At 44.3% G+C, this 23,755-nt stretch overlaps 1 protein-coding gene across 1 annotated transcript in view; it reads left to right on the top strand.

Annotated features, from left to right (window-relative positions):
• Window positions 1–1,108: 1,108 nt before the first annotated feature.
• The window catches only part of LOC108361255 (1-phosphatidylinositol 4,5-bisphosphate phosphodiesterase classes I and II-like), a 63,866-nt gene continuing 41,219 nt past the window's right edge, over window positions 1,109–23,755 (top strand). Inside the window, exon 1 of the mRNA XM_017613835.1 lies at window positions 1,109–1,386. Coding sequence (XP_017469324.1) covers window positions 1,297–1,386 — 90 coding nt within the window. The 5' untranslated portion in view covers window positions 1,109–1,296. The remainder of the gene's footprint in view (window positions 1,387–23,755) is intronic.

Genomic DNA, 23,755 nt, shown 5'->3' on the forward strand with positions numbered 1-23,755 from the left:
TGATAATTCAAATTTTTAAGCCCTTTTTCTCGAGGTTTTGCTTTTCTGAGTTATGACGGTATTGAAGTAAATGGGCGTTATTTTCATTTACATGACATTCATATTGGATATCGAAAATAATTTTCGAACGTTACCCTCAATGTTTATTGCGTAAATTTTAAGAATGTTTCAATGCAATTCAAATAACGAAATATTTTATGTAAATTTTTAAAATCCTTTTACTTAAAAAAGTATTTAGCACGTCGATACTTTTTTGTTTCGCGATACCTACTCAGTACTTGTCAAGAAGTATAGAGTTCTCGATACTACTCAGTACTCATGAAAGGTATCGATATTCTTTACTCAGTACTCTTATCGTTCTATCACCAGGTATCGACCCAAGGTCCTACGAAGTGGTAGTACGCACCTTTAACCACTCATCTACGGCGGACAGTATATTTCCGAATAACTCTAGAGTCTAGACTATGTGAACCGTTTTCGATATTTTTTTAATTGAAAATATAGCACCTCAAGGGTGGTCAAATACTAATTGGCATTGCATTATGAAGAAACTAACGGTACTTCTAAATTTTGTATTGCATTTTATTATTTTATTCTTCAGTCAGTTCGGAGTCGGTTGATTTCTTAATTACTTGTTATTTTTAAACTTCTTGATATACATACATCGTATTGTAATAATTTTTTATATTTTTTTCATTTCAGCTACCCAGCAAAATGCCACGTGTTTTTTGTGGTCATGAATATAAACTTGCAACAAAACTTAAATGCTGTTCACTCAAAACGCATAACGCAGCAATGGCTCATATCGAAACTCATCAAGAAACTAAAATAGAAAAACTAGCATAATCGCGTATGTTAAGTTGTTAGAAACTTCTGGTAGTTGCTTCGTAGTAGTGGTGCTCGAACTAACTAACAGGCTAACCTAATATTCACGCACGCCGCCAATTTACTGTCAAACATTTCTCATGCACATACAACTTGTATGGGACCAACCGAAATTGAACGGCGTGCGTATGAAGCTAACTCAATTTCCAATTTTTGTTCTGCGTGACATTTTGATTTGACGTTTCGCTCAATGAAATCAAATGCAAACGCACGCAAGCCAATTTCGGGTGACGCAAAAAAACAAATTCGACGGCGTGCGTACCAAAACGCAAGCCGCGAATATTAGGTTAGCCTGTTAACGAATGTTTGCTGTTGCTTCTGATAAGGCTACTCCCGAAAGTGTTTGTCTCTGTTCCTGAGTGATCTGGCATTTTTGAATTGTGGAGGAAAAAAAAACAAAAGAAGTGCAACATGCTGAGCTCCACGACATTTGTATCCACTGGACCTGTGGAGGTACCGAAAGCTCTCCGAGATGGAGAAAAGTTCATCAAATGGGATGATGTGAGTAATAAGTTTAAAGTTCTGTTCTACGCTTTAAAGAATTTTGCTATAACAGTCCTTAAATAAAAGATTTTTTTTTACAATCGCGGGTAGGTTTTATTGAAAGAATGCATTTTTTGTTAGTTCTTAACGTCTGCTGCAAAATTATTGACCTGCTGTTTAATCCAGGGTAGGTAGGTTTACACTAAGGGTGGTCTAGTTTGTATGGGCAAGTTTAAAAATGCATTTTTTGTTGAGCGCGAACCGGATATTTTTTCCTTTTTATTTGAAAGGCCTATAGTAAAAATATAATGTTAATCGGTTAGCGTTTGATAAAAGCTAAAATTGTTAAAAGTCGTCAAAACCATGATACAAAAATAGAAGGTAGTTTCATTTATTGACATTTGGTGTTGTTGCCGACCACTTGACTTTTAACAAGTTTATGACATTTAACTAAAATCATGCTACAAGATTCACTAGCAGTAAAATTTTTGTCTTGAAAAAGTAAACAAAATGTTTGAAGTTAGTGAAGTTGGATGAAAATATTAATAGTCTTTCACGTTCCCAAACTGCAAGAAATCGGTACACCTGTGCAAATGTTCGAAAATAAAACTGTTTGCTTTTCCGAGGATATAGTACGTGTATGTGTGAGATTTTCGCATAGATGAATTCCTGATGATTCGGGGGTTCATTTTATTCCCCAATAACCATTTCGATTATTTATAAGCACTATTAAAACGTGTATAGTTCATTATTAAAAACGTGTATATTTCTTCCTGCTGAACTCGAGCGTTACAATTATTATGAGCTACTGACTGGACTAAAATGTACGAACATAACCAAAGGCTTTTTTCTCAGCTCTCTTTAACAGAATATATGGGCAATGTATTAGTACGTATATGTGCATGTGTGTACATAAGTATATGTTTAAATAAATAAAAATGTGCAGCGGTAAAACATAGATGCAGTGTTTCCCAAGTTTATCCATGCCGCCCCTAATGCTAGACTAGCATGACTGTGCCTTCTTTGTGGATAGGTAAACAGCTCTTCTGAAACAAAAGGTTAGTGAATGCAATCAGTGTGGTTGTCTGGTGAAAGGATTTCTTCGGTGCAAGAAGTTATTGGTAACCGGCAAAGTTTTGAAATAGAGCGTTTGCTTATACCGATCTTTGTACGTAAAGTAACTACCCGAACTAGCTTGTCATTTCCAGGATGTAGTTCTATGATTCTTCCTAACATCCATTGCTGTGGCGGTAAGCGATCGTCCTTTATCAAAACCAGTTCGTTGATTTTCATGTTGGCTTTTTGTTGGCGCCACTTAGGCCGAGATTGGAGATGAGACAACCAGTCAGACGACCACTTTTTCCAAAATTGCTGTATCATACGCTGGCGTGCCAGATAATGAGCACCGATTCCTGGAGTGTTCACAGCTGAATCAGGCGGTGCCAGTAATGCGTCACCAGTCAGAAAGTATGCAGGTGTTAACACGAATAAGTCATCTGAATCGGCGGTCAGTGTGCAAAGGGGCCTCGAGTTGAGGCAAGCTTCAGTTCGCACATGTACCGTGGAAAGAGCTCTTCGTATGTCGATCTTGTACTGTCGACTGCTCGCTTCAAATAGTATTTTACCGACTTGACATTTGCCTCCCAGATGTTTAACTGCTTCTGTGAATCTTAATTGATCCTGCCGCAGCGCCTTTTGTGCACCAACGAAATTGGTTCCACAGTCGCTGTAGATGTCGTGGCAAATACCACGCCTTCCTATGAAGCGCTGAAATGCGGCCATGAAGCATTCAGTTGACAGGCCAGTGACAGCCTCCAAATATACGGCTTTGGTTGCTAGGCAAATGAAGACCGCGATATAGCCTTTGTAGACGGTATTCCCTCGATATCGCGATGCCTTCAGCTCAGTCGCACCGGTGTAGTTCACTCCAGTGGCATAGAAAGGTTTACTAGGTGGGTTTATGCGTTGTAAGGGCAGGTTTCCGATTAGCTGACTTGCAACAACCGGCTTGCTTTTAAAACATATAATACACTTTCTAACATACTGCTGCACCACCTTCCTGGTGTGTATTATCCAGAACCGCTGGCGAATATACGCTGTTGTCAACTGGACACCGCCATGCAAAGCAATTCGATGAGCCTTTTCCACCACTACACGAGTGAAATGACGAGTTTGCGATAAAATAATTGCCTTTTATCATATGATAAATTTGCTTCTTGTAAGCAACCTTCTACTCGTAATATGTTCTCCTCGTCGAGAAATGGCGTTAAACTGTAAATTTTGCTTCTGTTTGGAAGAGAATTGTTAAATTTTAATGAATATCTTCCGGAAATTCCTCAGCTTGTACGCATCGCACAAGATGTTTAGGACTGTTCTGAAGTTCCTCTTTAGATAAAGAGTCTGCCTTCCTGGAGTAGCGATGATCTAATCGAGCATTGTAAACAAAACGTAAAACATATGCGTTGACACGAATTAAATGGTTAAGCGACGAAAAACGTCCGATTGTTGAATTTATTTGAACAACTGCGTACGTCCGAATAAGCGTTGGCTTAGCTTCGGAGGCTGCGGCGTTGGTGTCTTCCAAGTTAAGAATGTAATTTGGCCATGACGATTCGGTTTTGCGTAGCCATGTTGGTCCATTCCACTAAATATTCAAATTGCCAAGTTCGGCAACGGTCTTGCCACGTGTCGCATAATCTGCCGGATGTTCGAGGGTATTGCATCTGTCCATATGAACGGTTTCCATTGGTAAGCGAAGGTTTTGCTTTACCTAAGTGGCTAGTGTTGCTGCTAACATAGCACCGCATAGTTCCACTCTCGGAATTGTGAGAGGTTTTACTGGAGTTACCTTGCTTTTTGCGGCTAATAAATGGGTGTGAGTTGCACCATCTGCATACTGCAGCATGCATGTAAGTACAAGCTGCGTAAGCTGAAGATGAGCCATCACAAATGGTATGAAATTCGACAGAGGAAATATCTTCAGGAGCGAAGTTGATGTATCTTGGAATCGTTATTCGGTGAATAGTAACTAAATTTTGCACAATTTTCTGCCAACGGTCACTCAGAGCGGCTGGAAGTGTCTCATCCCACTGCAAGCCCGTTGTGTAGCCGTTCGAGCGATCTACTTTTGTTGTCCACACCAGCTTCAATATCATTTTCGCTGATATTATTACCGGAGTGATGAATCCAAGCGGATCAAATAGTCGAGCAATAGTGGAATGGATAGAACGTTTCGTTGGATTAGAGTCAATATCCGATTTCATTTTAAAATGGAAAGTATCTGTTGTCGGGGTCCAAAACAGACCAAGTGTCTTAATGGCTTCATTGACATTGAGTTGAAGTGGCCCTTGATTGGATCGATGCTCTGAGGGTATGGACTACAGGAGGGCATCATGGTTGCTTGCCCACTTTTGGAGCTCCATACCAGCTGATAGAAGAGCACCTTTGAGATGTTCACGAATTGTCAACGCCTCTTGTAATGAGTGACTACCTGTTTGTACATCGTCCACGTACATTTCGTGCCATAATACCCCTTCTGCTAATGGAAATCGTTGTCTTTCATCCACGACAATTTGATGCAGAACCCGGATGGCGGTAAATGGCGCAGACGCAGTGCTGACTGTTGTCAAACAAAATTCTTGAACGTGACCATTGTCACGTCTCCATAGAATTCGCTGGTATTGAGCATCATCAGGGTGCATACGAATGCAGCGATACATTTTCTGAATGTCTGCTGTAAACGCATATTTGTGGGTTCTCCAATTTAGTATGACAGCTGATAAGTCATTAATTAATGGCGGTCCCACACAAAGTAAATCGTTTAGCGATTTTCCGTTTGATGTCCTCGAAGAGCCGTCGTAAACAACGCGCAACTTCGTGGAGGAATTTTCCGCTTTTATGACTGCGTGGTGTGGTAGGACGCAAGACGTGAAGGTCGGTTTGCCTGTGGATGAGATGACTTGATACTGGTCTTCGGTGGAAAGTGCTGGGGTTATTTGCTGAAGGTTGAAGTAATCCTCAATGGTGCTGGAATAACCGTGGCGAAATTCCGAATTAGCAGTTAGACGACTGTAACGAAGCGTTTTTCTGTGAAGGCCCCGACGCTTCTGTTTTCTATGCTGAGGTATACTCGCCGCGCCCAGGGTCCGTTACAATAAATTTATATTGTGGAGCCTTTGCAAATAGTACTTTATTTAATTACTAAAAAACGTGTTACTACTTAATTCCTATGAACATAATACGATTAACGGTGTATGAATTCCTAACGGTGAATTCCCAGCGCGCTGCTGCAGGGTGACGTCGACGCTACTCTGTCGGCGTTCTGCTGCTGTGCGACGTCGGCGCTCTTGTGTCGGCGTTCTACTTCTGCGTCACCGTTGTGCGTGCTTGCGCACGCTATTGCTTGCGACGCTATTCTGTCGGCGCTCTGCTGATGGATGGCGTCGATGCCACTATGCTGGCGCTCTGCTGCTGTGCGACGTCGGCGCTACTATGTCGGGGCTATGCTGCTGTGTGACGTTGGTGCGACTATGGTGGCGCGCTACTGCTGTGCGACTTCGGCGCTACTATGTCGGCGCTCTGCTTCTGTACGACGTTGGTGCGACGATGGTGGCGCGCTGCTGCTGTGCGACATCGGTGCGACGATGGTGGCACGCTGCTGCTGTGCGACGTCGGTGCGACGATGGTGGCGCGCTGCTGCTGTGCGACGTCGGCGCTACTATGGCGGCGCTCTGCTGCTGTACGACGTTGGTGCGACGATGGTGGCGCGCTGCTGCGTTGCGAGCGGGCGTCGCCGTTACGCGTGTTCGCGGTGGACTGTGGCGTGGCGGCGTTCTACCTTTGAACAGCCAAGCCCTGTATAGTCGCCTATGTACAAGTCATGCGCTATTCATTAGTAGCTGTGCGTTCACGACCACGGCTCCGCTAACGACGCTTAGATTCTGGGCGACTTCGGTGTGCTCCTCTGGGCGACGTCGGCGACTCACTTGTGTGTTGCGAAGTCACATCTCTTATAGCTGGTGCTCTTCGTGTTGCTGTGTCGTATGGCTACATGTTGCGTTGCTATGGTGACGGTGTCACCAGGGAGTGTTGATACGGTCTCTTATGTTGGCTGGCCGTGTTGATGACGCTGCTGTAGTTGTTGTTGTTGCTGTTGTAGTCGTTGTTGCTGGTGTAGGGGGCGGCGTTCGTGTGGGCTAAATTCCGTGGATATTTAGTCCTCACACTTCCCTCCTTCTTCGGTGGGCTTAAGTTTTGCGGTGCCTCGGTATTATACGAGCGCCCCACCGGTATACATTGACTCGGTATTCTGCCGCCCGGAACCTCACCCGGGACGCGCAGGTTCCCTCTGCGATGTCGCGAATAGTCCTCCGGACCCTCTCGGCGACCTCCGGAAACTGGTCCAGCGCTGTTCCGTCGGCTTCTTCGGCGGGAATGACCGTTTGTTCCCTTGGTGGTGTCGACGAGCCTTGGTGCTGGTGCTCGGGGCGGTGACGGTGACAGTGGTACTACCCCTGGGGATACTGGTGTGTGTGGCGGTGGAGGTAGTGTTGCTGTTGCCTCTGGAGGCTTCGTGGGTCGTGGTGGTGGCGGTGGAGGTAGTGGTGTTGTTGCCTCCGGTGGTTGCTGGAATACCCTCAGCATTTGCGCGCGGCCCTCCTCTGCGTCCTATGTATCTCAGCACCCTCTCGATAGTTTCCACCATGTAGCTCCCGCAGTCGCTATCGTTGGTCTGTTGTGGTACCTCCAGATGTACCTCCCGTATGTGGGGGCCTCCCGCTGATGTCGCTGCTGGTATTCCCACCGGAGAAACTCTTGCCATTCCTGTACCGCGTGTGTCACCCTTCCCACTTTCCTGGAGTCGGCCACCCAAATGTAGTGGTCGTGCCAACACTCGCTATCTGGTATGCAGGTCGGCCTCATACAGCGCTACTCCGCCGGGTCCTGGCGGGAAAATTACTCGCTGGTCCGCCGACGTCTGCTGTGGCGGTTCCTCGTCCGAGGATAGCTCGATTTTGAGCTGTTCGGCCAACCCCATGTCGGTGTCCTGATTAGCCGGTCTGTCGCTAGCTGGACTCTCGCCTGTTGGGCTATCGGTGGTCGTGCTAGTGTCCGATGGAGTGGTGTGCGATGCGCTGTCGCTCGTCGAGCTGTCGTTTGTTATACTTTCGTTGGGCGGGCTAATAGTGGACGTGGTTTTGTCCGTGTCCATTCCGCTCCCGTGCCTGGTGTCGTGATTTGAAGCTACCCTCCTCACCGAGAAGGCGGTTGCCCCGGCGGTGTAGTACCTGTCGTCTCCCGAAGGGCTGACGGTCGGGAAAGCGGCTTGTGTGCGCCCGGCGATTTCGTGGCAGCGCGCGCTGCGTTGGTGAACGCCGCTGTAGCGTGTACGGCGGCTGTGCGCGCGGCGAGGGTCCGTCGTGCAGTTGTTTGGGCTGCGGCGGCGCGTGCTGCTGTAGCCTGTGCGGTGTCGGCATTTTCAGCGTGGGTGTAAGTCTGGCTGTGGCCGCGTACCTTGCGGCTGCGTGAGCCGCGATCGCGTGTACCGACAGAGCACGGGTTGTTTCCGCGTGGATGGCGGCGGCGTGTATGCTGGCAGCGCGTGCGACGGCGGTCCGTCTAGCGGCTAGCTGGGTCGTCATTGCTTGCTGCTGGCCGCGCGTCTGTCCAGTAGTGTGCGTGAGTGCCGCGTACATCGCGGCGGCATCGGCGTCTTCGGCGTGTGCGCGGGCAGCATCCCGTGGGCCTATGGTCGGCCCCACGCCCAGCATCTGGGTCCGCGGTCGCTTCGCGTTTTCCTCGGCTACGCGTTCGCGTAAGCGCTTCACACTCTCCTTTCCTGCTTTCCATGTTCAACGTTGATTGATTTTCACCTTTATTAAAATTCTTTCGTTTCTCCACGTGTGGCTGGCTCGCTATTTGACGATCGAATGACGGTCTCCACTGATGCGATGGTCTTGCTAACTTTATTTATTTTATTTTAAATTCCCTTCCCCTTTTTTATCTTTTGGGAGTAAAAATTTAGTTTAATTTCTTTTGTGGTTTTCTCCCCCGTTTTCCGTGTTGCTAAGTTGTTGTGTTTCGGCCGTCTTGCACGCCTTCAGTTCGGCAAGGTTCGCCGTTCTTGTCCTCCCGTCGTCGGTCTTTCGTAGCTCCACGATTACCGGGGAAACGTTTCGGAGTATCTGGTAGGGCCCGGCATATTTTGGGGCTAGTTTTGTCGCAAAACCCTCTGCTGCCTTAGATATATAATGTTATAGTGGCGCGTTTGGTCGGTCGCGGCACGTTCCATATTTTGTCTGACGATCCTGAACGCCTCCTGCATCCTTGTGTACTTTTCCTCGGCCGTCGGAGCTATTTCACCTGTTCCGACATTTATTTCGTCGAAGAGTGCTCCTGGTGGGCGTGTTTCCCGTCCTTGCACTAGGAACGCAGGGCTGTATCCTGTGGAGGCTGTGACGCTCGTATTTAAGGCGAGTGTGATTTCTGGGAGGAGGTCATCCCACCGCCTATGTTGTGCCTTCGTAAGTTGTGCGATAATTCGCTTTATAGTGCGGTTGGCGCGTTCCGTCTTGTTTTCTTGGGGTGTCCGATGAAGTCGGCACACACCGTGGCGAAAGGTTCTTGTGCGACCTACGAGAGCATCTTGCCGGCTGGTTTGTGTTGTGCCTCCTTATACTTCTGGTAGGACTCACATTGACGGACGTACCGGCTGATGTCGCGGAACATTCCTGGCCAATAATACCGATTGGCAATCCGTGCTACTGTCCGGCGAATACCCATGTGTCCCGCGCTTGGTATGTCATGGTTCTCCCTCAGTACCTGTCGACGGAGGGGGTTGGGCACACACAGTTTCCAGGGGACTGCCTCTTCGTCCTGGGATCGACACGGTATATGACGGTAGAGCTGCCCCTCCTGTATCATGTAATCGGCGTATTTCTACGCCTTCATCGACCCGTCTGTGCCACCACTTGCATCGTGGCTCCGCCACGGTGGTTCGTAGTAGCGTTTCTAGGGGTTGTCAAGATAGTGCGTCCACGACTAAGTTCAGTTTTCCTTTGCGGTACTCGATGTCGAACGCGTGTTGTTGCAACTCCAGGGCCCATCGCGCTATGCGACCTGAGGGGCTTTCGATCGAATTTAACCATTTTAGTGACATCTGGTCGGTTATGACGTTGAATCGGTATCCTTCCAGATAGGGCCTCATTTTGCGTATTCCCCAGACTATGCCTAAGCATTCCTTTTCTGTGGCAGAATAATTGATCTCTGCCTTATTAAGCTTCCGACTTGCGTATGCGATTACTCGTTCACCGCCTTCCACCTCCTGTGTGAGTACTGCCCCTAGGCCGAAATTGCTGGCGTCCGTCTGCAGGGTGGCGAAGTCGGGTACGAACCGGCGATACCAGGAAGCTATCCCGAGGTATTGGCGTACCTCCTTCACGTTGGTCGGTGGTTTTAGTTCCTTGATGGCGGGGACTTTGTCGGGGTCAGTATGTATGCCCTTGTCACTAATGACTTGGCCCAAGTACCGGAGCTCCCTTTTAAAAAAGTCGCACATCTCAGGGTTAATCCACAGGTTGGCCCGCTGTAGTCGTCGGAGTACCTCTCGCAAGTGTTTCACGTGTTCTTCGAAGGTGGAGCCTATGACGATTATGTCGTCGAGGTAGGAGAACGCGTATGGCTCCACGTACGGGCCAATGAATTGGTCCAATGCTCTCTGGTATGTGGCGGGGGCGGAATGTAGGCCGAACGGCATGACGCGCCACTGGAACAGGCCGCGTCCCGGTACGGTGAAGGCAGTCTGCGGGCGGCTTTTGGGCACCAGAGGTATTTGCCAGTACCCGTTCTTGAGGTCTAAGCTACTGATGTACTTCGCCTGGCGCAGTTTTTCCAATATGTGTTGTATCCTCGGCAAGGGGTATGCGTCCGGTACTGACCGGGCATTGAGTTGACGGTAGTCCACGCATAGGCGCCACTTGCCGTTCTTCTTCAGGGCTAGTACGATCGGTGCACTACGCGACTGCGCGACGGCTCGATACATCCTTTCGTGAGTAGCTCACCGATTTCCGCGTCGATGACAGATTGCATTGCAGAGTTGCGCGGAAAGTACCGCTGTTTGAAGGGGCGTTCGTCAGTCATGATGATCCGGTGCTCTCCCACTGTGGCTACTCCACTCAAAGTCTCGAATTTTTTCAGTTCTTCGGCTAGAAAGTCGTGTATGCGGGCTGCCTCATCTTCGTGGTTGGCGTCCTCGTGTTCTATTCTGTCGACCCTCTCTCTTGCGAACCGTCGTCTTGTACGGCGCCTCCCTTTTCTGCTCCTTGGTGGGCGATGGTTCGTCATGACGGGTGGTTTGGGGTCCTCGGTGTTGGCTCGCTTGGTGTCGTCGGCGTGGGTTGTATAGGTGGCTCCGTCAATACGACGCGGTGTCCGCCGCATGACACCGTAGCTCCCATTCCCCCTAGTGTGTCCAGGCCCAAAATGATGTCGTCAATTGCTCCAGGCATGACATGCAGAACGGCGTTGTGGCTCGTTTGTCCAAGGCGGACTACGGTCCTCACGACCGTGGATATTTGGTTCCTGGTGCCATCGGCCATAAGGATTCCTATGGCCACAGTTATCTTTTTGCCTCTCCCCAAGCTAAACAATTGCTCCGCCACGCTGGCGGACACGAAACTTCTCGAGGCACCTGTGTCGATGACGGCTTCCGCGGGCGCTCGACCCAACGATATTAGGGCGTAGAGGCGGCCGCGTTCCTGGCTCAAAATTATTGGTTGTCCGGCGCTGTACTCGGGGGCTTCTCGATGATGCTTATTCATGCGCGGTGGCGGCCGTTGCTGAAGTGCCTGTCTCGGTTGGGGTGACATAATGGGGTCGTCACCAACGTGTCTCGCTATTTCTCGTCGGGCGGTTTCTGGGACCCGCCGATGGCTTTCGTAGATGCTTTCATAGTCTTCGGCGAGTGTGAGGAGTTCCGTCAAAGTGTTAAAATCTCGCCGTTTGATATAAAGCAAGTACTCCGGGTGGCTATTTCGAAAAATCTTTCCAGCCGTTGTTCACTACTGTGACCCGCGTGTCGCATCAGGTTTTGAATGGCGATCACGTAGTCCTTAAATTTTTCTCGCGGGCGCTGCCTCCGTTGCCTTATGTCATCTTCCAGGTGTTCAAAATACCGGGCCGGTAGGAAAAAGTGCCGGAAATCACGTTTGAATGACGCCCAGTTGGTCCAATGCTCGTTGTTGTTGCGGTTCCAATGGAGGGCGGTGCCGCTTAGCAATTCAGGCATCGTCTTTGGTAATAAGTCTACATTTAATGTGTAGACGTCGGCCAGCTCCTCTAATCGCTCTGTAAACGCCAACGGGTCGCGTCCTCCATCTTACTTCACCGACCACTTGCGTACCTGGTCGATGATGGGCGCAAAAGTAACGGTAGGCACATGGTTGCCGTTGGTTAGCACGTCAGCGGTTGGTGCGGTGGATGTCGTTGACGGGTGCTGAGGTGGCGGCTGCATACTCGGTGGCGGATATGTGAACTGGCTCTGCGTTGGCGGCCTAACGGGCACATTAGCAGTTCTTTCGCCTTGATTCACGGTTGACGGTGTCTTTGGCTCACTTTCGTCTCTCCAGTGGGCCTCCTCCTCCTTCCTATTCGTTGTATGCTGCTTCCATCGCGAGTAATTTTGCATGAAGTTCCGGGTCGACGTGTGCTTTGGCGGCCCATGCCGCTATCCGTTTCCTCATCTCTCGAGTGGTGCCTGTGTGTTCAATGCCCAGTTCCTGTGTGATGGACACCAACAGTTCCTTGGATACGCTGTCCAGCCACGCTATGCTCACTGGTTCTGTCATGGCTGGTTTAATTAGCGGCTTCGAAATGTCCTCTTTGTATTGTACTATTTGCAGGGTCTCTGCTCGGGCGCCAGTTGTAACGAAGCGTTTTCCTGTGAAGGCCCCGACGCTTCTGTTTTCTATGCTGAGGTATACTCGCCGTGCCCAGGGCCCGTTACAATAAATTTATATTGTGGGGCCTTTGCAAATAGTACTTTATTTAATTTCTAAAAAACGAGTTACTACTTAATTTCTATGAACATAATACGATTAACGGTGTTTGAATTCCTAACGGTGAATCCCCAGTGCGCTGCGGCTGGGTGACGTCGACGCTACTCTGTCGGAGTTCTGCTGCTGTGCGACGTCGGCGCTCTTGTGTCGGCGTTCTACTTCTGCGTCACCGTTGTGCGTGCTTGCGCACGCTATTGCTTGCGACGCTATTCTGTCGGCACTCTGCTGATGGACGGCGTCGGTGCCACTATGCCGGCGCTCTGCTGCTGTGCGACGTCGGCGCTACTATGTCGGCGCTCTGCTGCTGTACGACGTTGGTGCGACGATGGTGGCGCGCTGCTGAGTTGCGAGCGGACGTCGCCGTTACGCGTGTTCGCGGTGGACTGTGGCGTGACCTTTGAACAGCCAAGCCCTTGATAGTCGCCTATGTACAAGTCATGCGCTATTCATTAGTAGCTGCGCGTTCACGACCACGGCTCCGCTAACGACGCTTAGATTCTGGGCGACGTCGGTGTGCTCCTCTGGGCGACGTCGGCGCGGGGCTGGTAGGCGAACTGGCGTCGCCCTCGCGCGGCTTCACGGTTGACTGTGGGGTGGCGGCGCTCTACCTTTGAACAGCCAAGCCTTGCATAGTCGCCCATGTACAAGTCGAGAGCTATTCTCTAGTAGCTGCGCGTTCACGACAGCTCCGTGCTGACTCACTTGTGTGTTGCCAAGTCACATCTCTTATAGCTGGTGCTCTTCGTGTTGCTGAGTCGTATGGCTACATGTTGCGTTGCTATGGTGACGGTGTCACCAGGGAGTGTTGGTACGGTCTCTTATGTTGGCTGGCCGTGTTGATGACGCTGCTGTAGTTCTTGTTGTTGCTGTTGTAGTCGTTGTTGCTGTTGTAGTCGTTGCTGGTGTAGTCGAAGTTGCTGGTGTAGGGGGCGGCGTTCGTGTGGGCTAAATTCCGTGGATATTTAGTCCTCATGCTGAAAATAACGATTTAAAGCCATTTGCCTTGATCGACCTAAAGTCTGATTGAGATAAAAAATAGATTTTAAAGGTAATCTTACCATCTTCTTACCAATCTTCTAGACGGGTATGAGTGCGTTGGAAGAACTCTTCACACCATAGGTCCTCGTCAGAGAGAATTCGTTGAGACGGCTCTTGTTCAAGCTCGTAAAAAAGCTTTATAAGCTTCTCCAATTCAAGTGTGGAATGACAAGCAGCGAAATTGTGTTGATTTTGCGTTCGGTTGAGGTATACTACCGGAGAGAATCCAACCCAGTTGAGTATTTTGTGCGATCGGTTGGCAATGAGAGCTCCGCCGCACTCCTGGTAAAATGATTTGGGCGAATAGATCGGCACCAATAAGCAAATCGACTTTGCTGGATTTGTGGTATGAAGGGTCTGCTAGAAGAAGACCATGCAGATGTGGCCACGATTGAGGCACTATGTTATTTGTTGGCAAACAGGATGTTATTGAATTTAAAACATAAGCAACCTCGACTAAAATGCTGAATTTTCTATACGTAAGTGAGCGCAGATTGAAGTAAACCGTGCCATGCCAAGAATTTCGGTTGCGTTTGGATTTTTCTTCAACCGTAGAGGTTGCACGGTGTTTTCAGAGATTATGGTTCCCTCTGAACCTTGGTCCAACAAAGCTCTCACCACTGTAAACTCACCGGTTTCGACGTTTTGTAATTCGACAAATGCAGTTGCCAACAACACCTTGCGTTGAGGGTTGCGATTGGTTCGCGATTGTATATTGGCTATTGTTGCCGAATGGGTGGCGAATACATTTTCGGAAGTTGCCGGAGTTGCAGCGTGAGCTTCGTTGGCCGCTTTGCGACCGATGTTTGGGTAATGACTCTGCGTGGACGAAAGCGCAGTTGTCGAAATATGCAATAGAGTATGGTGGCGTTTGCCACACTGCGAACAATTCCTTGTTTGTGTAGTGAGAAATGCTATGGGACTGACTGAGGCAGTTAAAACAAATTTGTTTGTGATTGTCTACAAAAGACTTTCTTTCAAGACAGCCCTTGCTAAGAAACGTTGGACACCTGCGTAGATTGTGCATTTGACCGCATCATATGCAATGATTAGCTTTGGTAGGGTTATTGCTGAATTTGGTTTGTGTATGAAACGATTTGGAACGTGGAATGGATTGCTGTCGGCGTTTGGAAGGAGGCCCTTGAGTGTGACGTCGATTGTCAACGGGGTCTGAGGATGCATTTAACTCAGAGCGATTTGCGATGGCGTCTAATGTATGTAGTCGCGTATACAGAAACTCTTCAAGGTCGCTGAAGGTCGGAATCGTTGTTTTATTGCCGAGGTGATGCTCCCAAGCCTGATGAGTGTCTTTTGGCAACCTAGTGATAAGGTGATGTACGATCCAAAACTTGCTATCATCTACAAATATTTTCAGGCATTTTAGATTATTTATACATACATTTGCAGCATTGAGCATGAACTTAATATCATCTGCCCGCTCCCTTTGCAGCTTGGGTAGGCTATACAAAGCATTCATATGATGTGTGAATATCCGTGGATTATCGTATTGCTGTATGAGCAACTTCCAAGCTATTTTATAATTGGTTTCTGTAAGCGACATTTGATGTAAATCAATGTCGTGATCACTTGGAAGTGCCCCCTTGAGATAATGAAATTTTTGAATATCATTTAATTCAAGTTTGGTAACTATTAACCCATTAAACGCATCGAAAAATGATGGCCAATCGGTAAATTTGCCCGAAAATGCAAAATGCCGGCAAATGCGGCATTGAAATCGATGAAATGCTATATAACCGAGGTGGATTAGAAACGGACTCTACATCATGCCGTGAAGGAAACAACTCATCATTGCGATCGCTAATAGCGCAATACATTTCCATATATGCATCGTCGAAAGCGGCGGAGTACACTTCATTGGTACAATATGCATGCTCAGAATCGATGCCGTTTGCAAAAATTTGAGTGTGTGCAGTTTGAAAGTCGCTTTGTAGCTGTGATAGTTTTCTTAATCGCAGATCGAAGTACGTCTTAGTTTTTTGCACGGCTGAATCTTTCTTAAAACTAGAAAATAACCTTTTTATTTCCTCCAGATGATTAATCTGCACCCTTGCTAGGTCTTCACTTGAAATTTGAACTAATGCCATTCTAGCCACGAATAAATACACAACCAATTGAAATTGCACCCACTTACATTAATGTTCCTTGTTTCTGTTGATGCGCTCCGTATGGTTTGCTGGGATTTGAAGTGCCCGTCGATGCTGCGTAAGTTTGGCGGTCGGCACCCGATGTTGTAGTTGTTGCAGAAGTATGCAGTACAAACTGGACTAGTATTGCGATGAGACTGCTAACTGTGCTCTATTTATGTTAAACATTGGTCAGGAACTGGCCTGCTGCTGGTGTTATGCGTGTACCAATAACTTGGGTTAACTTTCCAGTGTACCGCACTTGTAAGCACCGTTAGAGACAATCACCGGATGATTTTACTCTTTAAGGTTCGTGACGACTGAGCTGAGTCAGCGCAGGCAGGACTGTGGTTTTAGCGGTGGCAGCGGGCGACTGAGATTGCCCCCTAATTAATTGGGGAATTTAATCGAGCCCCACGTTGGGCGCCAAATGTTTGTGCGAGATTTACACATATATGAATTCCTGATAATTCGGGGGTTTATTTTATTCCCCCATAACCATTTCGATTATTAATAAGCACTATTAAAACGTGTATAGTTCATTATTAAAAACGTGTATATTTCTTCCTACTGAACTCGAGCGTTACAATTATTGTGAGCTACTGACTGGACTAAAATGTACGAACATAACCAAAGGCTTCTTTCGCAGCTCTCTTTAACAGAACATATGAGCAATATATTAGTACATATGTATATGTGCATGTGTGTACATCTATATATATATATATAAATGTGTGAAAAATGTATAGTAATTCATCAATTGAGAACGGTTGGGCCGATTTGGCTAATTTTTTTCAGTTGTTCGTAATTGCCAGGAGAAGTTTTTTACGAAAGAAAATTTTAGGAAAACCCTCCGGTGGACCAGGTACCGATCCATTCGAAAAAATCGTATTTATGGTCCGATTTGCTTAAAATTTAGTACCTAGGTAGCTTTTTGCTAGATTAGCACATATATGCTTTTTTCCGGTAAATGGACCAGGGACCGATCAATTCGAAAAAATCGTAGAAGAAGAAGAAGAAGGAGAAGGACCAGTTATGGTCCGATTTGCTTAAAATTTGGTACGTAGTTAGCTTTCTGCCTAGATTAGCATATAAGATTCTTTTTTCCGGGTAGTTTCACTTCTTCTTCTTATCCGCCATGTTACCTATCTGACAGAAAACGTATTTTTTCTTGTACTAACTTTTTCAAATGGAAAAATAAAGGAAAGCCAAACATTTAAGTACAGAATTTGTCTAATATTTTTAAATCATTTTCTTCATTACTGCTGCTTCCGTGGATATTGCAACACACGGAATAGATGTAATTAAGCTATAGGAGCCACCTCATACCACAGAATTTATCGGCCGCCTATTTAAATAGTAGAGCTCGCTTGAAATATGTACATGAAGATGTATGGAGGTGCGCACACTACACCAACTTAATCGCTCCGACCAATTAGTTGTGGTGCAATGGAAAGACTAGCAAGCCCAACTAAATCGGATGGATCTAAAACATTTTAAACAAGAAATATTGCAGTCACATTTTCGTTTTTAGGATTTGTATTCATGTGATTACCAGTGGCAAGAATGTATGTATTAAATACGTATCTTCTATATATATAAAAATGGTGTGAAAAATGTATAGTCACTCATCAATTGAGAACGGTTGGGCCGATTTGGCAAAATTTTTTTAGTTGTTCGTTATTGCCAGGAGACGGTTTTTACGGAAGAAAATTTTGGGAAAACCTTCGGGGAAAGTCGGGAAATTGGAAAAATCGACAATTGATTTTTTTGTATGGAATTTTTTGTACAATTCCTTCGGAATGGCTTTCGAATAGAAAAATAGAAAATTCTAAGTGGAAAACTCGGATAAATCCGGAAGAACGCGAAAAATTTGAATTTTTTTTCGACGAAATTGTGCATTTTCGCAAGATTTGATGATTTTGACGATGTAAAGGTGGAAAATTTCTGATAATTGTGAAATTTATTGTGAGCATGAACAATTTTCTCCTATGTTTCATAAGCGATACGAATGGTTGCTGCTTTTTTGGAAAGGTGTTTAGAAGGAGGAGTGCACAAAGTTTTAATTTTTCGGATAGGTGGCGCAGGGGTCGATCTACGCTAAAAAAATGCATTTGATACATAGGTAGCCTTTTGCCTAGATTAGCATATAGGATCCATTTTTTCCGTTAAGTTGGCCAGGGACCGATCTATTCGAAAAAGTCTTATTTATGGTCCGATTTGCTTGAAATTTGGGTCTTTTTGTCTGGGTTAACATATAGGATACTTTTTTTCTGGTAGGTGGAGCAGGGACCGATCTGTTGCAAAAAATCTTATTTATGGTCCGATTTGATGAAATTCGATACCCGTATTATAGATTTGCGTAGAATAGAATTGAGTCATTGTTTTACAGTTCGAAAAGTGTTTGTGCGTATTGGCTATTTAACAATACTTATTACTCAGGCCAACAAAAATAGCAAAAAAATTTTATGCTAACATTTCAGCGCTATTTCTGACGTACGCATAAAATTTCCATCAGCTCCAGATTTTAAGAAAAACGAGGTCAAAGTGTCAAAAAATCGCCTTTTTTTGCAATATTTGAGAAACTCTAGGAAAGAAACAAAGGGTGGTAGAACCTCCCACTTAGGCTTAGATTAAAGCAAAAAATCTCGACTACTATCCCTGCAAATTCCTGCACCTTTGCTTGATGGTCACTTATTTGTTGGACAGGAATAACTGATTTTGGAAAGTTTGAGTACCTACCGCAATTAACCAAAAGATGTTAGAACCTTCCACTTAGGCTTGAATTAAGGCTTGGACTTCTGACTCCAATCCCTGAAAATACTATTCCTGCACCTTGACCCTAAGGTCACCTATAGTTATTTGTTGAACAGCTAACAGTGATTTTTACACCTTTTTTCAATTGCATAATTTTCCAGTATTTTTTTTATTGTTGGGCGATAAAAGGAAATGAGTATAGGTGCCATCAGGGCAAGGTGCAAGAATAGTATTTTCAGGGATAGTAGTCTGTAGTTCTAGCTTTAACTCAAGCCTAAGTGGCAGGTTCTATCACCTTTTGTTTCCTTGCTAGAGCTTCTCAAATATTGCAAAAAAAAACGATTTTTTGACACTTTCACCACGTTTTTCTCAAAATCTTGAGATGATGAAAACTTTGTACTTACGGATTCGTAATCAGCACAAAAAAGTCTATTAAAAACAGCTTTAACATTTGCCGCATCAAAATCGGTGTTGCCCTGTGTTACCGACACTAATTATATAAAGAGAATCTCCCTCTTTTTATAAGAGGTGATCTCGCGAACGGCTGTACCGAAATTTGGACACCTTCTGCAGACTTTCGATATATTAAGGGAGAGTGGCATCACCCATAAATATCGAAATTTTTATTGCGTATATCTCTGGAAATATTTGTAGTAGTGTCCTGGAAATTGGTATAGAGATTTTGGGGCTACTGGAAAGGGGGGCGTGGCGCTTTCCAAACATATTGAAACTTTTATCTATCTGTAAACATATGTGTACACCCAGAATACAGTGTTTTTTTCTTTTTCATAATACATTTTTTTGTTAATTTTTTATAGAAATATAGTTCATTTTGCACCAAATGGCACCAAATTCGCAGTTTTGTAGTTTACTCAATTTCAATATCATAAAGTGCAAGTTTTAAATGGCTATAAGTTACCGTTGATTTTTCAGATTTTTTTTTTGCTGATGATGTTGCGCATTTTCTCCGTATAACGAATGCGTGATAGTTTTTTTTGTATGGGCGAAAATGCCGAAAAGTGTCAGTATGTAAAATACTTATTCTGGTGGGTGGACTCCCCCTAAACAATTTTAATGACATTTTTTTGTGTTTGAGTAGGTCCCTGTATAGTTTAAGTTCACTAATTAAAGCGCCAGGTGGCGCTGGAGTCGAGTTATTACTCAAAATGCTATTTGTGATCCGATTTGACTCATATTCGAGATATATATGTATTGGTAACGATAGGGGCAATACTATTGCAAAAAAAGATGCGCAAGGTGGCGCTGAAGCCGAGTTATTGCTAAAAATCCTCAATTTGGAGGCACCAGAGATCAAAGTCAAATAACCCCCGTTAAATCAACCATCAGAACCATTGCGGTCCTTGCTTTACGTTGACTAAACAGAATGTGTACCAATGATACTCACCACTTTGGAAATTGCCACCAACTATACTATACAGGTTCAAGGACGATTCACCATCGAGACGCAAGGTCTTCTTCCCGGTATAATGCTTTCGTCAGGTTATTTAAGACGGCAATGTAGTATATGCCTTCTGTCGACCACNTCTCCCTCTTTTTATAAGAGGTGATCTCGCGAACGGCTGTACCGAAATTTGGACACCTTCTGCAGACTTTCGATATATTAAGGGAGAGTGGCATCACCCATAAATATCGAAATTTTTATTGCGTATATCTCTGGAAATATTTGTAGTAGTGTCCTGGAAATTGGTATAGAGATTTTGGGGCTACTGGAAAGGGGGGCGTGGCGCTTTCCAAACATATTGAAACTTTTATCTATCTGTAAACATATGTGTACACCCAGAATACAGTGTTTTTTTCTTTTTCATAATACATTTTTTTGTTAATTTTTTATAGAAATATAGTTCATTTTGCACCAAATGGCACCAAATTCGCAGTTTTGTAGTTTACTCAATTTCAATATCATAAAGTGCAAGTTTTAAATGGCTATAAGTTACCGTTGATTTTTCAGATTTTTTTTTTGCTGATGATGTTGCGCATTTTCTCCGTATAACGAATGCGTGATAGTTTTTTTTGTATGGGCGAAAATGCCGAAAAGTGTCAGTATGTAAAATACTTATTCTGGTGGGTGGACTCCCCCTAAACAATTTTAATGACATTTTTTTGTGTTTGAGTAGGTCCCTGTATAGTTTAAGTTCACTAATTAAAGCGCCAGGTGGCGCTGGAGTCGAGTTATTACTCAAAATGCTATTTGTGATCCGATTTGACTCATATTCGAGATATATATGTATTGGTAACGATAGGGGCAATACTATTGCAAAAAAAGATGCGCAAGGTGGCGCTGAAGCCGAGTTATTGCTAAAAATCCTCAATTTGGAGGCACCAGAGATCAAAGTCAAATAACCCCCGTTAAATCAACCATCAGAACCATTGCGGTCCTTGCTTTACGTTGACTAAACAGAATGTGTACCAATGATACTCACCACTTTGGAAATTGCCACCAACTATACTATACAGGTTCAAGGACGATTCACCATCGAGACGCAAGGTCTTCTTCCCGGTATAATGCTTTCGTCAGGTTATTTAAGACGGCAATGTAGTATATGCCTTCTGTCGACCACAAAACCAAACGTAAACGTGAATTGCTGGTGAAAACGTTGGACCAAATGTTTCAATAAAAAAATTAATTTCGGGCGGGACGAAGTTCGCCGGGTCTGCTAGTAAGTATATGTTTAAATAAATAAAAATGTGCAGCGGTAAAACATAGAAGCAGTGTTTCCCAAGTTTATCCAGTACGTAACACGATCTAATGCAGTTTGATAAAAAATAGCTGACTCAAAATATTTTTAAACCTCTAAACGATGTACCGTTATCCGTGGATTAGGGAGGATGTCGAGTTAAAATGATGCCCTGCGACTTGTAACAGTACAACTTTTTGCTAAAAAATATATATACGTACATATAAGCACCAAGCTATGTATTTGTGACAATAACTATCCACATAAGATGAAAATTACTGGAGTCTCATTTTATAAAATTTTTGTTTATAGAAAAATGCATAGTAATACCATGTTTTGACCGACATCGAAAACATGTTTTCGTTGCTAAAACTGGTTTTCGACCTAAAACTTGTGTTTTCGTCCATGTAAAATCTGTCAAACAAAAACCAGTTTTCGCTGAAAACTACTTGAACACTCACGTTCCACTCATTCCAATTGGTATCTGCACTAGTTTTTTTCGATTATTGATCGAAGTGGAAGTCATATTTTATCATCTTTAATATGTCAGTTCGGATTTATTGTTAATTGGCAGGTCAAATTAAAATAAGAATAAGAGGAATATGTTGTTAATGGGAAGAAAATTAAGGACAAGTTTGTTGTTTTGTAGCAAAACTGTAAACAAAGTTTGTAAGAAATGTCAACGAAAACAGTAACAGCCGGTGTGAACAGCCTTCAGCCCACAATCCCAAAACTCGTTTTCAAAGTGTTTTCGTTGTCGGTCAGAACATGATACGGTTCGGTTATTTGTACAATGTTTAAGGGTTATTTTTTTATACGTCTAGTCAAAGGATTAAGCTTTTATCTGAAACAAGAATTTCGGTTTGAAATATGCACTTTTTTTTGGAAATTTGGAGGGAGGTTTGCGCAAAAATACTTTGGATGGCGTAACCGGAGTTGGACTGATGAGTTTTCCGCAAAAATACTGCTAATGGCCTAACACGAGTTTAATTTTTCTTTGCGAAAATGCTAATTTTACACCATTTTGAAATGGGACCCGAGTGTCTTTAGAAGAGGCAAGGAGGCAAGGGATGACTTTTATTAAAGTTTATACCGTGTTCTTTCTAAGGAGTGGATTTTTAGGTGACATACCCCTTCCTCCTCCGCTCCCCACCAAAAAATTATTGCACAAATAACCGAACATTTCACACAACATTAAATCCTCTGATGTATTGTTTGATTGCTATCAATGTGGCAAGGTAGCTCATAATTTTGTAAAATTTATAAAACTTCAAAAACTTATTTTTTGTCAAAAATTTTGAAATTAAACTACCTTCTTTTTTTATCATGGTCAAAACCCATGTTTCTTTTTAGCCTTATTAAAAGATACAGCAGTTTTTTTTATAAATTTCGAATTTTATTGTAAACACAGAAGCGGGCGTACGCCAGCATTACTGCTGTGTTGGAGAGACTTCGCTTTAGTACTTTTTTGTGAACCGAATTTTGGGGCCGATGAAGCGGCAATCGTGCGAACGCATAAACTCGGCTAAGTCTTCGAAAAACGTTCACAAATTTTTACATCAGGTGCATTGTTTGAATCTAGTTTCAATTCAAAAACAGCACGCAAAATAATTTTAAAAGGCTACACGGTGCGTCGGAACCAATATTAAATTAAAGGTTGCTGAACATTGGAAAGTCTTGCAAATTTTAAAAGTATATTGTTTCTAGCTTCTAAAAATTAAAAAATAAAAATCATTCATAGAGGGCTTTTCGAGAAAAGTGGCTTTGAAAATTTGTATTCCATTTTTATACCCGAGCTCACTTGTGCACAAGGGTATTATAACTTTGTTCACATAACGGTTGTTTGTAACAGGCAAAACGAATCGAGATAGATATAGACAAATGTATACATAAATGATCAGAATGAAAAGAGAAATCGATTAAGCGGTGACTGTCTGTCCGTCCGTCCGTCCGTCCGTCCGTCCGTCCGTCCGTCTGTGCACACGATAACTCGAGTAAAAATTGAGATATCTTAACGAAACTTGGTACGTGCACTTCTTTCGGGCGTAGGACGGATGGTATTGAAAATGGGCAAAATCGGACAATAACCACGCCTACTTCCCATATAACGGTAATTTTCAGAAATACGAAAACTGCGATATTTTAGTAACTACTGAAGATAATTCACTCAAAATTGATATTTACAATAATTTTTAGACGAAAAATAAGAATATTATAAATTTTTGGAAAATGGGCGTAGCCACGCCCACTTATGGTTACATGTGTATATCTTGGTAACCGCTACACCAATTTCTTCCAAACTTGGCACAGTTGTTGGTCCTGGTACAGCATACCAACTGGCCGAAAATTTCTAAAATCGGACAATAACCACGCCCACATCCCATATAACGGTAATTTCGAGAAATACAAAATCTTCGATAAATCAGTAAATATTGAAGCTAATTTATTCAAAATTGATGATTGCAACAATTCTTTACCAGGAAATACGTTTATGATAAAATTTTGGAACATGGGCGTGGGACCGCCCACTTATGATCACGTATATGTATCTCGCTAACCGTTCTAGCAATTTGTACCAAACTCGGTATGGTTATCGTGCTTGCCACATAAAAGTAAACCATTGAAAATTGTTGAAATCGGACTAAAATTACGGCCGCTTTTCATATAACGGTAAATTTCAGAAATGCTTGAAACTACA

This window comes from Rhagoletis zephyria, unplaced genomic scaffold (genome assembly GCF_001687245.7).
Source record: "Rhagoletis zephyria isolate East Lansing unplaced genomic scaffold, Rhagoletis_zephyria_1.1 Rzeph_scaffold_00724, whole genome shotgun sequence".
In the NCBI taxonomy this organism is placed as follows: domain Eukaryota; kingdom Metazoa; phylum Arthropoda; class Insecta; order Diptera; family Tephritidae; genus Rhagoletis; species Rhagoletis zephyria.